At 38.8% G+C, this 12,371-nt stretch overlaps 2 protein-coding genes across 3 annotated transcripts in view; both read left to right on the forward strand.

Moving 5' to 3' along the window:
• Window positions 1-294: 294 nt before the first annotated feature.
• COX7B (cytochrome c oxidase subunit 7B) lies at window positions 295-4,571 on the forward strand. Its single transcript, XM_014865964.3, has 3 exons — window positions 295-455; window positions 2,961-3,085; window positions 4,370-4,571. Exons 1-3 carry the CDS (start codon window positions 416-418, stop codon window positions 4,445-4,447), a joined length of 243 nt encoding a protein of 80 aa, XP_014721450.1. The 5' UTR covers window positions 295-415; the 3' UTR covers window positions 4,448-4,571.
• Window positions 4,572-8,281: 3,710 nt separating this feature from the next.
• Window positions 8,282-12,371, forward strand: part of ATP7A (ATPase copper transporting alpha) — a 132,218-nt gene continuing 128,128 nt past the window's right edge. For both annotated transcript variants that reach the window (XM_014865965.3, XM_014865966.3), the window contains exon 1: window positions 8,282-8,443. The gene's annotated coding sequence lies outside the window, so the exon portion shown is untranslated. The remainder of the gene's footprint in view (window positions 8,444-12,371) is intronic.

Here is a 12,371-nt window from a genome sequence, read left to right on the forward strand (position 1 = left end):
GAACAGAAGGAACTGCTAGCGGGGAGCGAGATACAAGCTTAAGCTTCTGAAACTCTATCGTGAAGCTGGTGCCTTTGACGACTCAGTCTAAGATCAGTGTCGCAGCTCTCCTCTATGGAGCCTAGCTTCAAGGCGGGGTGGTGGTGGGGGGCTGTCTCTCATTCTTCGGGAAATACCATCATACGTCACTCATAACGCGTGAAACTACATTTCCCGAAAGGCCTTTATATTTCCTTGCTGTAAAGAGGATTACAATTGCTATAGGTTTTTAAGGTCTCGCGAGATTCCATTAAATCTCATCAAAGAGCCCAGCCGAAAGCCATTTTGTTTTTCAGGGCTCTTTGCAAGGGTACTTGACGTGCAGTAGCAAGAAACCGGCAGCTGCACTTGCCGCAGTTCTGTCTTCAGCTTCAGAATGTTTCCCTTGGCCAAAAACGCACTAAGTCGTCTCCCAGGTGAGCAAAAATTGTGAGCAAATCATTTCCAACCGCCTTTTATCCATTTGTCCTCGTGGTCTCTCGTGCCCTTTCCCTCCATCTGCATCCCAACCTAACCCTAAATGCTCAGTCTCCCACCTCGCTTCAAGTTAGTGGGAAGATGTCTTTAGTATTAGCTTAATCACCCAGTGTTTCTGTTTTCGGTTCCCAGCTCTCTTTCTTTTACCGGAGTCATAGTCTAGCGCTGCTTTTTTTTTTATTATTAAGTAACCTACGATTTCAGGGAAGGAGACGCTTGGTGGACACCTCTCCTTAAGTAATTTCGTAAATTTTAGCTTTGCGGATACGTTTACCTCCAAATAGAAGTACCTTCTCTCCAATTCTTGTAACCGTAACGGAAGAAAACTGTAAATCCAGCGCTTCATCTGGTTTCATTGCAGGGAGACAACGTAAATGGTAGCCTTGCAGCTTTTATGTTATCTGTGGGTTGTTATCTGAGTATTTGCTGCCCCGAAAGCAGTTGTGATCATTTTATCTTTATCTAAAAGTTAGGCAGGTACAGGGAAATTTTGAGACCAGTATTATGTATAGATAATGCACTAGATTGGAGAGAGAAAATTCATTTCAGTGCTTGATTTGCGCTGAAGGTGACCTTGAGTAATGTGAGCAGTTGTTTTACAATGAAAGTGACCTTAAGCATTTACCATTTAGCTTCTTCAGCCATCTTTTTATTTTCAGTTTACTGAATCATTGGAGATATTACTAGATTGTGTTCTAAACACTCAAGCAGCTTTGACAATATCCAAAAAATATTTGCCCGACTGGTTTTTCATATTCCAAAAGTCACGTCTATTATCTCTTTAATTTTGGGCAAATGATTTAACCTCTCTGAACCTCATTTTCCTCCTTTGTAAAATAAGGGGTTAATAAATAATACCAACCTTACGGAGTTGTTGAGGATTATATGAGATTACCAGTAAGTGGTAACTAAACCATTTTTTGTCACAGAGGAGAGGTCTAAAGAAATCTACTTGGGTGACCTGAGTGTTGAGGTCATGAAGTGTTGCAGAATTGTTTAGTAATCTTAATTTCTTTGCCCTTTGAGCAGGTCAGGCCTTGTACCTCAGGAAGGGAATTTTTTGGGTTTTTCTCAATGTGGAATTCACACGGTTTTTAACTGCTCTAGAGCAGAGTATATTGTAAAATGTTTGTAAATTTGCTCAAGTTTGACTAAAGGTGAAAAAAAACCTGTAAGGCAGTTAAGAGAAGAAACCATTAATGGTCAAATAACTATCCTTAAACAACCCATTATATCACACAGAAACCATTATATTCTTAAGTGAATGGGCAACATTGTTGTTTCTTTAATGTGTTTTCCATTGCATACTTAAGTACCTTTTGAGGCTCTGAGAGGATAAGGATCTGCTACTTAGATTGGAGAAGAAGCGAAAACCATAGAAATAATGCATTTTCCAATCTTGGCTCTTTCCCAAACCCTTCTAAGTGTCTCCAGAGGCAGTTCAAAAACTCTTTCTACTAAAATAATAGTAAAAGGAAAGTTTTAATGTTGTCATTCTGCTCGAAAACCTTTACCTCTACCAAAAAAGTGACCCTCCATGATCCTTTCTAGTTTTACCCCCTATTAGTTGTCTATGCTCTTCATCCTTCAACCAAACCTAATTGCTTTTCTAGTTCAGTACGATAGGCTTCTCTGTCTCTGCTTTTTTCAGATTCGTCTTTCCCACATCTGCATAACCTAATCTTACCTGCTATTCAAGGTGCTTAGCTAACATTCTACTTCCTTGTATTATAGTGATTTGTGTCTATATGTCTGATATCCTCCTCTAGACTGAAGTTACCTGAGGACAGGGTCTGTCTTACGTATTTTCATATACCCCATTTCTTTTATCATGGTGCTGTATTCATTAGTAATGTTTTTAAAAATCAGTATTACTCTAGTTTTTGGAGGGTTTTTTCCTAATTTTAAGGTCATAAACATTTAGTGTGCTTTAATTTGAAGTTCATTTTAAACTTATTTACCCTTTTATGTTGTAAGTTGTTGAGCACTGCTGAGTAAACCTTAGTGAAAATTGAAGCCATAAGCCTTCAAATTAATGAATAGGAGCCAAGTTCCAGAGGTTATACAAATACCGATTTATAGTGAATGTTACTGACATTGCCTTTTCTTTGTTTTTTTTCCCCTAACATTTTATTATGAAAACTTGCAGACGTACAAAAAAGTTGGAAGAATTATATAATGAACATCTATGTACCCACCACATAGATTCTACAATTAACATTTTGGTATATTCGTTTTGTCACATATTTATCCGTCTGTCAGTTCATCCTATTTTTGATGCATTTCAAACTATGTTACTTTGCTTTTAGCTACAATATAGCATTTTATTGAACTACATAATACTGTAAAGTTAGTTTCCTTGGCTTTCCTAATTGGCAGTATCAATTACATACGTTTTCTTTTCCTGACAATTGATGGATATGCTTCTGTATTTTTTTTTCAAGTTCGAGGAATTCAGCAAACAGTGGCAAGGCAGAGCCACCACAAACGGACACCTGATTTCCATGACAAATATGGTAACGCGGTATTAGCTAGTGGAGCCACTTTTTGTATTGCTGTATGGGCATATGTAAGTATTCTTGATTGATGTTTTAGATGTTTTTCATTCTCATTTAGTTCATGTATTTGAAATGTTTTCACACATTAGTATACATGTCTAGTTAGAAGTGACTTTAGAAATTTTCTAATGTAATCACCCACCTAGTGCAGAAATTTCTTCCTCAACATTCAGTATTCATCCATCATCTGTTCTTAACCTTTCCGTTAACAAGTTGCTTACTGGACACAAGGCAGCCCTTTCTGTATTGTGTAGCTGTTGAAAGGATCTTCTGTTGAGGTAAAATCTGCCTCCTTCATATTCTGCCCATCATTCCGTTGCAACACAAATTCTGATCCCATTTCCATGTATCAGCCATTAGATATTAGAAAATTGCTATCATCTTTCCTGGATCTTCTCTTTCAGATTAAACACCCTTAGTTCTGTCAGTCATTTTTTTGTTATACGGTTTCCAGGGTTTTCACCATTTTGGGCCACCTTCCTTCACTTAATCAGTTTTTCTTCTAAAATTTTGCCCCGAGAGCTGAGTACAGCATTTCTGATGGATGAGCTATAAAGTGACTTGCTTTCAATACTTTAGCTTTTTACGTGTTACATTTAACAGCCTGCTTACCAGTCAGTGTACTTGCTGGTTAAAAGTAGGTGTCTTGAAGTTAATGATAAATACATAAGTGGATTTTAAAGGATATGAATCAACCCTTGCCTTAATAAACAAAGATGCTTTATTAATAGGCGTTTTTCATTCTTGTTTGATCTTCCTAAAATCAGATACACTATTAAAATAAGCGTGTGTGCTTAATTAGAAGAGTAAACAGATGTTGAACTAATGTGTGATCACAGGCATTTTGGAGGTGAAGTGGTCCTTAATAAAGGGATAATACAAAAGTGTTCTTTTGCAGTATTTAGGTCGTTGTGGTTGAGTGAAGCAGCGTTTTGAGAAGGTAGTATAGAAATGCAAAATATAAATTTGAATTAATTAAATAAAATTAATTCTGTTCCTCAGTCATACTAGCCACATTTCAGTTGCTCAATAGCTGTATGTGGCTGGTGCTACTGTATTGGACAGTGCAGATATAGAACATTTCCTTCATCTATTGTTCTGTTGAACAACACTGCTCTAGAGAATTGGGCCAGCAATTAAGTTTGGTCTACACAGAGAGCACTATATCTCGGGTGAGTTTCTGTGTGTTTTTAACCATAGAGCAGAATACCTTTGGCACTTTTAAGAAATAGTCTCTAAGGGAGAGTGGATTCTGGTTTAAACATATATAACTGACAGCATTTTAATTCTTACAGACAGCAACACAAATTGGAATAGAATGGAACCTGTCCCCTGTTGGGAGAGTCACCCCAAAGGAATGGAGAGACCAGTAATCATCCCAGCTGGTTGTTATAATGAATTATTTCAAAATCAACTCATAATTGATGCCAAGTGAGAACACTGTGTACCCATTAAAATATGACATGATTGAAGAATAAAGTACATTTGAAAGCTTCATTGTAGGTTGGTTTGTTTCTTTTGTAAATGAAACCAAGCTCCATGACTTTTCATTTATTTAACCTTAATGTTAAAGTCAAAATGCTATGCAACTTATAAAATAGCTTTTCTCTATGAGGTAGTGTGAAGGGAAAATTTCGGAAGTCAACTTTACAGTAGGCGGAAATTATAGTTCATGAATAACTGATCACAGAGTTATTTTACATCATCTTTGAGTTAAAAGTTTGGTGTCCAGATCTTTGGTATGCCTACTAATTTCTACCTGTCATTTATGTTTATAGTTGGAATTGGCATTATTAAGTCCTTTTCACTCCTGCCAGGAGAATTTGTGGTGTCACCAGACCCATGGGAAGAATGGTCCTATCAAATGAACTAGAATATCTGAAGACTAGCTAGCTCCTTGGCTCCCTTGGCACATTTATCTTAATTAGAGCTTTAGATTTTTCAGCATATTTATTTGGGGTTTTTATGATGTTACTAAAGAAAGGATCTGTCAAATAGAGTTTATTTTCACTTATCTAACTACTATCAGTGACCTCTGCTGTTGGCTTTCTGTAATTATACCAACTTTAAGATTTTTGGATTTTCCTGAATTCAGTATGACATTGGATGTTGTGTGTAAGGTATTGACTGGAGAAAACATCTACACCATGTGCTTCATTAATTCCTTGGTCAAAGGCTGTAAAGTAAGCCTCATGTAGTAGTTTGTTGATGGTGCTCTAGTAAGCATAAAATAGTTTCAGTCGAGCAGCCTGTCTGTATTGGCTAAATCAGTGATTTCTAAAGTTCACTGACCTGGCATTGTAAGTTATCAGGTGAGTGGCTTTTGGGAATCTCCAGATTTACCTGATGTAGATAAAGATTTAGACTTAACCAAACATTTGAAAAATTTTTATTTATTACATGAAATACTAGAGGAATGCTCTCATGGCAGTGTGTCCTGTTTTCTCATTAAATGCACCAAAGCCAGTAATTTCATGGTTTGAGTAAGAAAAATACTTTGAATGTCACTGCAAAATGAGTAGGTTGCAACACTAATAACTATATAGTAGTGCCACTATTCGATAAAATTTGAATGAACCCTTAGAAAGGATGTTAAAATAGGACTAAAGTATTCAAACGCATGTAACCCTGAGACATGATTAAGCAAAATAAACGTCATCAAGGAAGTTTCAACCTTCCATTAGACTGTTTACCTTTTCATTACTGACTTGGCCCTGAAAATTTCTAATGACTGGAGGTAATTTTCAGTGTGATTTGTGCCAGTTCTGTAAGGTAAGTGATAATTGTCAGCTATTCTGATAGGCAAAAAGAGAGGCATGACATTTGAATATGTCTGTCCATTTGCCCGCATATATGTTGCTCTATGGAGTAAAACCTAGTAGTGGTAATCAGCATCTTTGAACAAACTTCTAAACTTAATTTTGTAGTTCATCTCGTCCTGATGTGTAATTCTAAAACTACCATGGCCATTACCAGAAATGAAGCAGCAGTTTAAGTCAAATTATTTTGTGCCATCACAATCTTCTGACCTTGCAGCTTTCCTAGTGTACTCAGAGTCAAAAGTTTTATCCTCTCATAAATGTACTCAGCTTAGCCCGTAACACGTCACTGTGAGAGTTTCATAATACCTAGAGTGGGAAGGTTGTCAAATTAGTCTCCCCATCAAAAATCTATGAAGAATTTAGGTAAATGACTGGCGGCATTGCCGGTCCTTTAAAGCTTACTCATTGGAGGGCTATGAATTGTTTTTTAGTTAGGGTGCATGTCATAAATCCCATTCTTAATTTCACTCTAAAACGTGTTCTTTTAAATTCACTAAACTTATTTTGATGTAGGTGCCATGGTAGTTGCAGAGGCACAGATGTTGAGTTCTCACCCTTGTGACTATTAACTTGATTGGAGATACTACTACCACTCCATAAGCATTTGGGGGGCACCTACTGTCTGCTCAATGCCAGAAAACCTGATTACTTCTTGAAGACATTCCCTTTTATTTGAGAGCTCAGTGAAACTAATATTGTAATCCTAAAAAGTGGTGGTATGCTTGTGCATTGGTGAGGGCGGTTAGGGATGATACATTTAGAGATAAGAGGTGTGTGAGCAAAAGAAAGGCTCAGTCACTAAGGACGAATATGGTAGAGGATCTTACAGCTCATAACAATCAACTTTACATAAAAAAACTAGAGAGCTAGTAGATTTGCTATTCTAGTAAAGCTTTATTTTTGGTTTCTGTCAGTGAATTTGTTTGAAAGCATAGGACAGTGTTAATATTGTAGTTACAAACCAACTTGCTAATAATTGGGAGCCCCCTTAAAAGTGATCTTAATTTCATGTGATATGATTTTTAAGATCTTAAATTTGGGGCTGAAACTGTATCTTAATGGTTAAGGCTGTGCACATTGATTGACAACTACAACTTAATGTCTGGGAAGGTAAGGAGTCCTGAAGCTGATTTTTTTGTTTTTTGTTTTTTTTTCTTGAGGAAGATTGGCCCTGAGCTAACATCTGTGCCAGTCTTCCTCTGTTTTGTACGTGGGATGTCGCCACAGCCTGGCGTGATGAGTGGTGTGTAGATCCGCGCCACAGATCCAAACTGGGGAACCCTGGGGCTGGGTAGTAGAGCGTGGGAACCTAAACACTAAGCCACCAGCCGGCCCCAAGTGGATTTTTTATTTATGTGGATGGGTGTAGAGGGGGAAGTAATAGGTTCAGGAGGAAGTGATTTCTTTCTGAAGTACTTAATTGAAGGCCTAAAATAATCCTGTGATTAATTTTCCCATACATCTTATGACAGTTAGTTAATGAAAGCTGATATGAAAAGACTACATCTCGCTTCAAAATTAGTGAGAGAGAACCTCTCCCTCTTACGTTGATGTTTATAGTTGGAAAAAAATCCTAGGATTTTGCTTTTAAAATGTCAAACTGGAAAACAGGAATCAAAGAAGACATTTTTTCTCAAATGCTTTCCGTACCATTCATTGCATTGTATTGCTACAATTTATGCATCTCATTTCTATCTAAGTTCATGGTGATATACTCTAATATTCTCTGCATCCTTGGAATCCTCCAGATTCTTAAGATGATGGATGAATGAACGAATGAATGAATGGGCAAGTGGTTCAGCGCTTGGAAGGGCGATGTGAAGGTAGTGTGAAGTGAGATCCCTGCCCCAACTCCAACACACTCACACATAAAGATTATGTATTTAAAAGCATCAATTAAAAAAATATGAATTCAAAACATTTTCTGAGATCATTTTTCAATAGATGACGGCAAGTTCATAGTTCTGGCGTTCACATCTGGAGTTAGGCTACACAAGTCTAGCAGAAGCACGTTGAGTTCATGCCGGGAAAAGCTGAACTATGTAGAAGATGATGTGCGATGAGCTATATGGCACTTCCTGGCTGGAGGCTGGGAAACTACAGAGGACACAGGTTCGGGCGGGTCGTTTTGTTTTGCTTTGCTGTTGGCGAGAGGGAAGGGGGTTCTCTGCAGCGCCACAAGGGAAGACTTCCGCCTGAGGCTGCGCGGCGGCCAGGCAGCAGGGGGCGGGGGACGCGCGACTCCAGTCATGGCGTGCCCCTTCACGTCACGCGTCCCTCTCTCGGCCTCGCCGGCGCTGCTTCCGGCCGGGGCAGCGCCCGGAAGTGGGGGGAGGGAGGAAGGAGGGGCCCAGGCGGCCGCCCGGCGGCGGGGGTGGAGGAAGCGAAGAAGCAGAGGGAGGAGTTGCCGCTGCCGCCGCCACGGCCACAGCCACTGCCGCTCCTGTGACTTGTCCGGGCGTGTGAGATCGGAGCCTGCGCGCGTGGATTTGTCGCTGCCACGGGCTGCGTAGCTCCAGAGGTTTACCCATAGGACAGAAAACCCAGGTAAGTCAGATACAGGCTTCCCGTCGTCCCTTTCTACGGGAGGGGTGTTCCGTGCTGTCAGTTTGTACTACCTGGCGTGGCGAGAAGGTCATTTTAATCTGGGGCAATTTCCATACTCTCACTTCTTCACAACTCAGGTGTTCACCACACTCATGTTTTACCTCCCCTAGGAGGGGATAGAGGAAGGGAGATTAGGTCCTGAGCCGTGTCACTTTCTTGTGCTCTCCTGGAGAAGTGTCCTGATCATCCATGGCCTATGTTACCTAATTAATTGAAAGTACGAGAAGATCTATGCCCGGTATGAAAAGTCACATCGATTGATCACCACTATTAATGAAATAATGTAAAAAAATTAGATATTTTGCTTTTTGTCTCGCTCTGGGAGCATAAGCTAGACTGAGAGAACTCTCCCGTTTCGATTTCATGTTGTTCATTCCGTTCCCTTCCCAGTAAAGTTACTCTCCATCCTTGTCGCGCCCTGTGGCATCTTTATCTTTGACGCTTTTTGTTATAGACCTTGAGGTTACCCTAAGCACTGACAACTCTTTTATCGTTTCACAGGTCAATGTTTTTCAGCATCCGATCTTTGTTTTAATTACAGCCTCTTCATCTACGGTAATAAGGCTTTGTATTGAGACTTCATGTGTGCAGAACGTTGAATTAGGTGATATTGACGTGTGTGTTTCGGGGGATAGGGGGCATTACACAAAAAATAGGACCGAGTCCCTTGCCTCAAAAGAGTGTGCAATCAAGTTAATGGAGTTCACTTAGGAAGACAATGGGTTCTAGCAGCCCCACTGATTCAATAACTAGGCTGCTTATCTCATCCATTTTAAAGGGTATTTTGAGCTGAGATTTTATATTTTAACTTTTGAACTTTCTTGTGTCCACTGTCATGACATGAGAGGGTTTTCTTGTACTGGAGAGGCTCACGATGTAGTAGGAAAGATAGGTACAGCCTTTTAATCTCAGTGACATTGTACATTAGAAACAAAGTATTGTGTGAGTGCAGGGAAGGGGGCATTTGACCTGAGCCTTGAAAAATGGTGGGATTTAGCTTTGCAGGAATGGAGATGGGGACGGCAGCCTAGGTAGAAGAAATAATGCGAGGAAAGGCTTGGGGGGCTGGAAAGATGCCGGGCATCTAGCAACACACTGTATGTCAACATCCCTATTTCTAACACAGCCGCATCTTCGAAATGTCACTGGTTAAAAGGAAAAAATGTAGAATACAGAGCTGGTAAGCTTAGAACTATATCAAACATCCCTCCAGCCAGTAAAAAAAATGTTTCTATATAGAAAAAATACACGAAATGACAAAAACAGTGCTAATGTATGAGATTTAATTCTGAATGTAAGCTCTTAAAGGAGAAAAAAGTAAAGTTTGCTCTACTTTAGTTCTGATTGAGTGTTGTGGGTTAAATATAATTTGGAATCATTTTTTAAATTGCTGGGAATGAATAACAACATTGTCTAAAGCTAGAAGCTCTTCCAGGTTTTCCCCAAGGAATTTCTGCATTTCCTTTTCTCCTCCAAACTGATTTCTCTACTGATCTTCTTAATCTCATAGAAACTGTTCTTTTCCAATCGTAGTCTTGGAAGAGCTTGATTCTTGGCCTCTGGGTAGGGTTAGATTCAATACTAATCTGTCCAAAGGATGGGTTAACATCTCTAGTCTCTAATGCAGAAGGTTGTTAAAAAACACGTGTAGAAGCAGTAAAATTTGTTTGAAAACAGGGAAAGGATGAGCAAATATAACCCAAACTAATGCACTACAGTCTTACTTCTGTGAGGGCTCTAAGGCAATTCATTCCTTTTTATAAAATCCTTCTCATTATAACTACTTTTTATTTTTTGCTGAGGAAGATTTGCCCTGAGCTAACATCCGTTGCCATTCTTCCTCTTTTTGCTTGAGGAATATTCACCCTGAGCTAACATCTCTGCCAGTCTTCCTCTATTTTGTATGTGGGACGCTGCCTCAGCATGGCTGCCTACAAGTGGTGTAGGTCAGCACCCAGGAGCCCAACCTGGACCACTGAATTGGGGCATGCCGAACTTAACCACTAGGCCACAGGGCTGTCCCTCATTATAACTACTTTTGTCCGTATGTTTAAAAATACTTGGAAAACTTTAATCAAGACATTTGACATCCCAACGAGTGAAAATAATCTTCATTTACCAGTTGGGAAAGTAAAGTGTAAGGAGAGATTTGTCTGAGGTGATACAGGCACTGGCATAGATGAGAATAATATTTGGGAGTTTTGTCTCAAAATTCCCTCTATTCATCTTTGTTAAAGGGCAGGACAACATTTAAAGTATTACAGAGTTTTGTTTTTAAATAGTGATCTTTCTTCGGACTTAAAGCAAGATGGGGGTGGAGAGGAGGCCAGCGAGGGAGACAGGCAACAGTCAGACCTATTTCAGTTCAATCTGCCATCCCAGCAATCATGTTTTTCACTTATAAATCTCAGTCTTCAGCTTGATTTCATGTGATATAACTTGCCTACTTACTTGCTGAGCTACTATGGCAGGAAAAGTATCACACCTTTAGAATATATTTCATTAAAATGAAAGGGCAAGATGTTTCTGGTTTTATAAATATGTTCCTAGTTTCTCCAGCACTATTAGAAAGTTGGAATGATTTCCTCATCTTTGTGGGCTCAAATGTGTGGGATATTGGTAGATTACATCAATTTTCATGGATACTTCTTTCATTGAAGGCCATGAGGATAAAATATACCCATTTTGAGCTGGTTAGTTGCACTGTCTCATGTTTTCTGTCCACATTTCGATTATTCAGCTATAGCTCAAGGATTTAAATTTTTTTCACCTATTTTTACTTTATAGTCCTCTAGTGTAGTAGTCCAGTTTTCCAGACTTGTAATCAGGAGTGCATTTTAACAGTTTACTAATTGAAATAAATGGCTTATTTCATGTCTTAGGGAAATTGTTTTAGCCTGGTCATTTACCTTAGTTGATTTTTTTGCAAAAAATTGAGGTGTTTTCTTTTATGCTGTTCTAATTGCTGCTGATCCTACTTGTGCATTTGATGTTCCACCCAAAGCAGATAGGGAGGGAATAATACTGGAATTACTTCCCTCCCCTACTCCCACCTGAGAGTTTGCAGAGTGCTGTATATTTCTTGAAATTGTGGAGAAAATGGTTTCTGCTCTCTTGAGCGTTCACCCAAAGCACACTACCTGCCTCTCAGGAGAGGAGAGCATTAAGGGGGCTTCTGTTAAGACTTGAAAAACTGTCGACAGAGATATGAGAGGAGAGAGAAAGAATTCCACAGTGGAGAGCCCTTAAAGAAAATTCTTAGGACTATTTAGGGTAAATTTGTAGCTGACCTCTAGTGGCATGAGGTTGATCCTTGAGCCAGCAAAAGCTTCCAGAGAGCTTAGTTGTTAAAGAATTGCAAGGGTAATCTCTTTTCTTGATCCTTGCACTTAGAATGGTAGGAAAAAAAGGAGTTATTTGTTTCTTTGGTGATGATAAAATTATTTGCTCTAAGAATTCTAATTGAATCATTAAATTAATCATTAATAGTATTAAAGTAATAATGTGAAGTATATTATATTAATTATTAAATATAATAATATTAAAATATTAATATTAGTTTGAATTACTTGTATACAACAGTTTCATTTTGGCCAATAAATGCCTTCTCATATTTTACTATACCATTTCACTGTTAATTCCAAATATCACTTTTTAGTTCAGATTTATGGCCACAATATCTTGGTATTAATTTCTAATCACAACTGTAAGTGCATTTATATGTATTAGCAATCAGATTGGTGTCATATGTCTTCAAGTATAGTCCATCTAAAGCAAAGTGTTTTGTCTTGCTCATCTCTTTCTAGCTAGGTCATGACAGAATTTTAGTCTTAAAAACCCTTGTAGTCTTCAGATAGCTTTAAAGCCT

Source organism: Equus asinus, chromosome X (genome assembly GCF_041296235.1).
Source record: "Equus asinus isolate D_3611 breed Donkey chromosome X, EquAss-T2T_v2, whole genome shotgun sequence".
Lineage (NCBI taxonomy): Eukaryota > Metazoa > Chordata > Mammalia > Perissodactyla > Equidae > Equus > Equus asinus.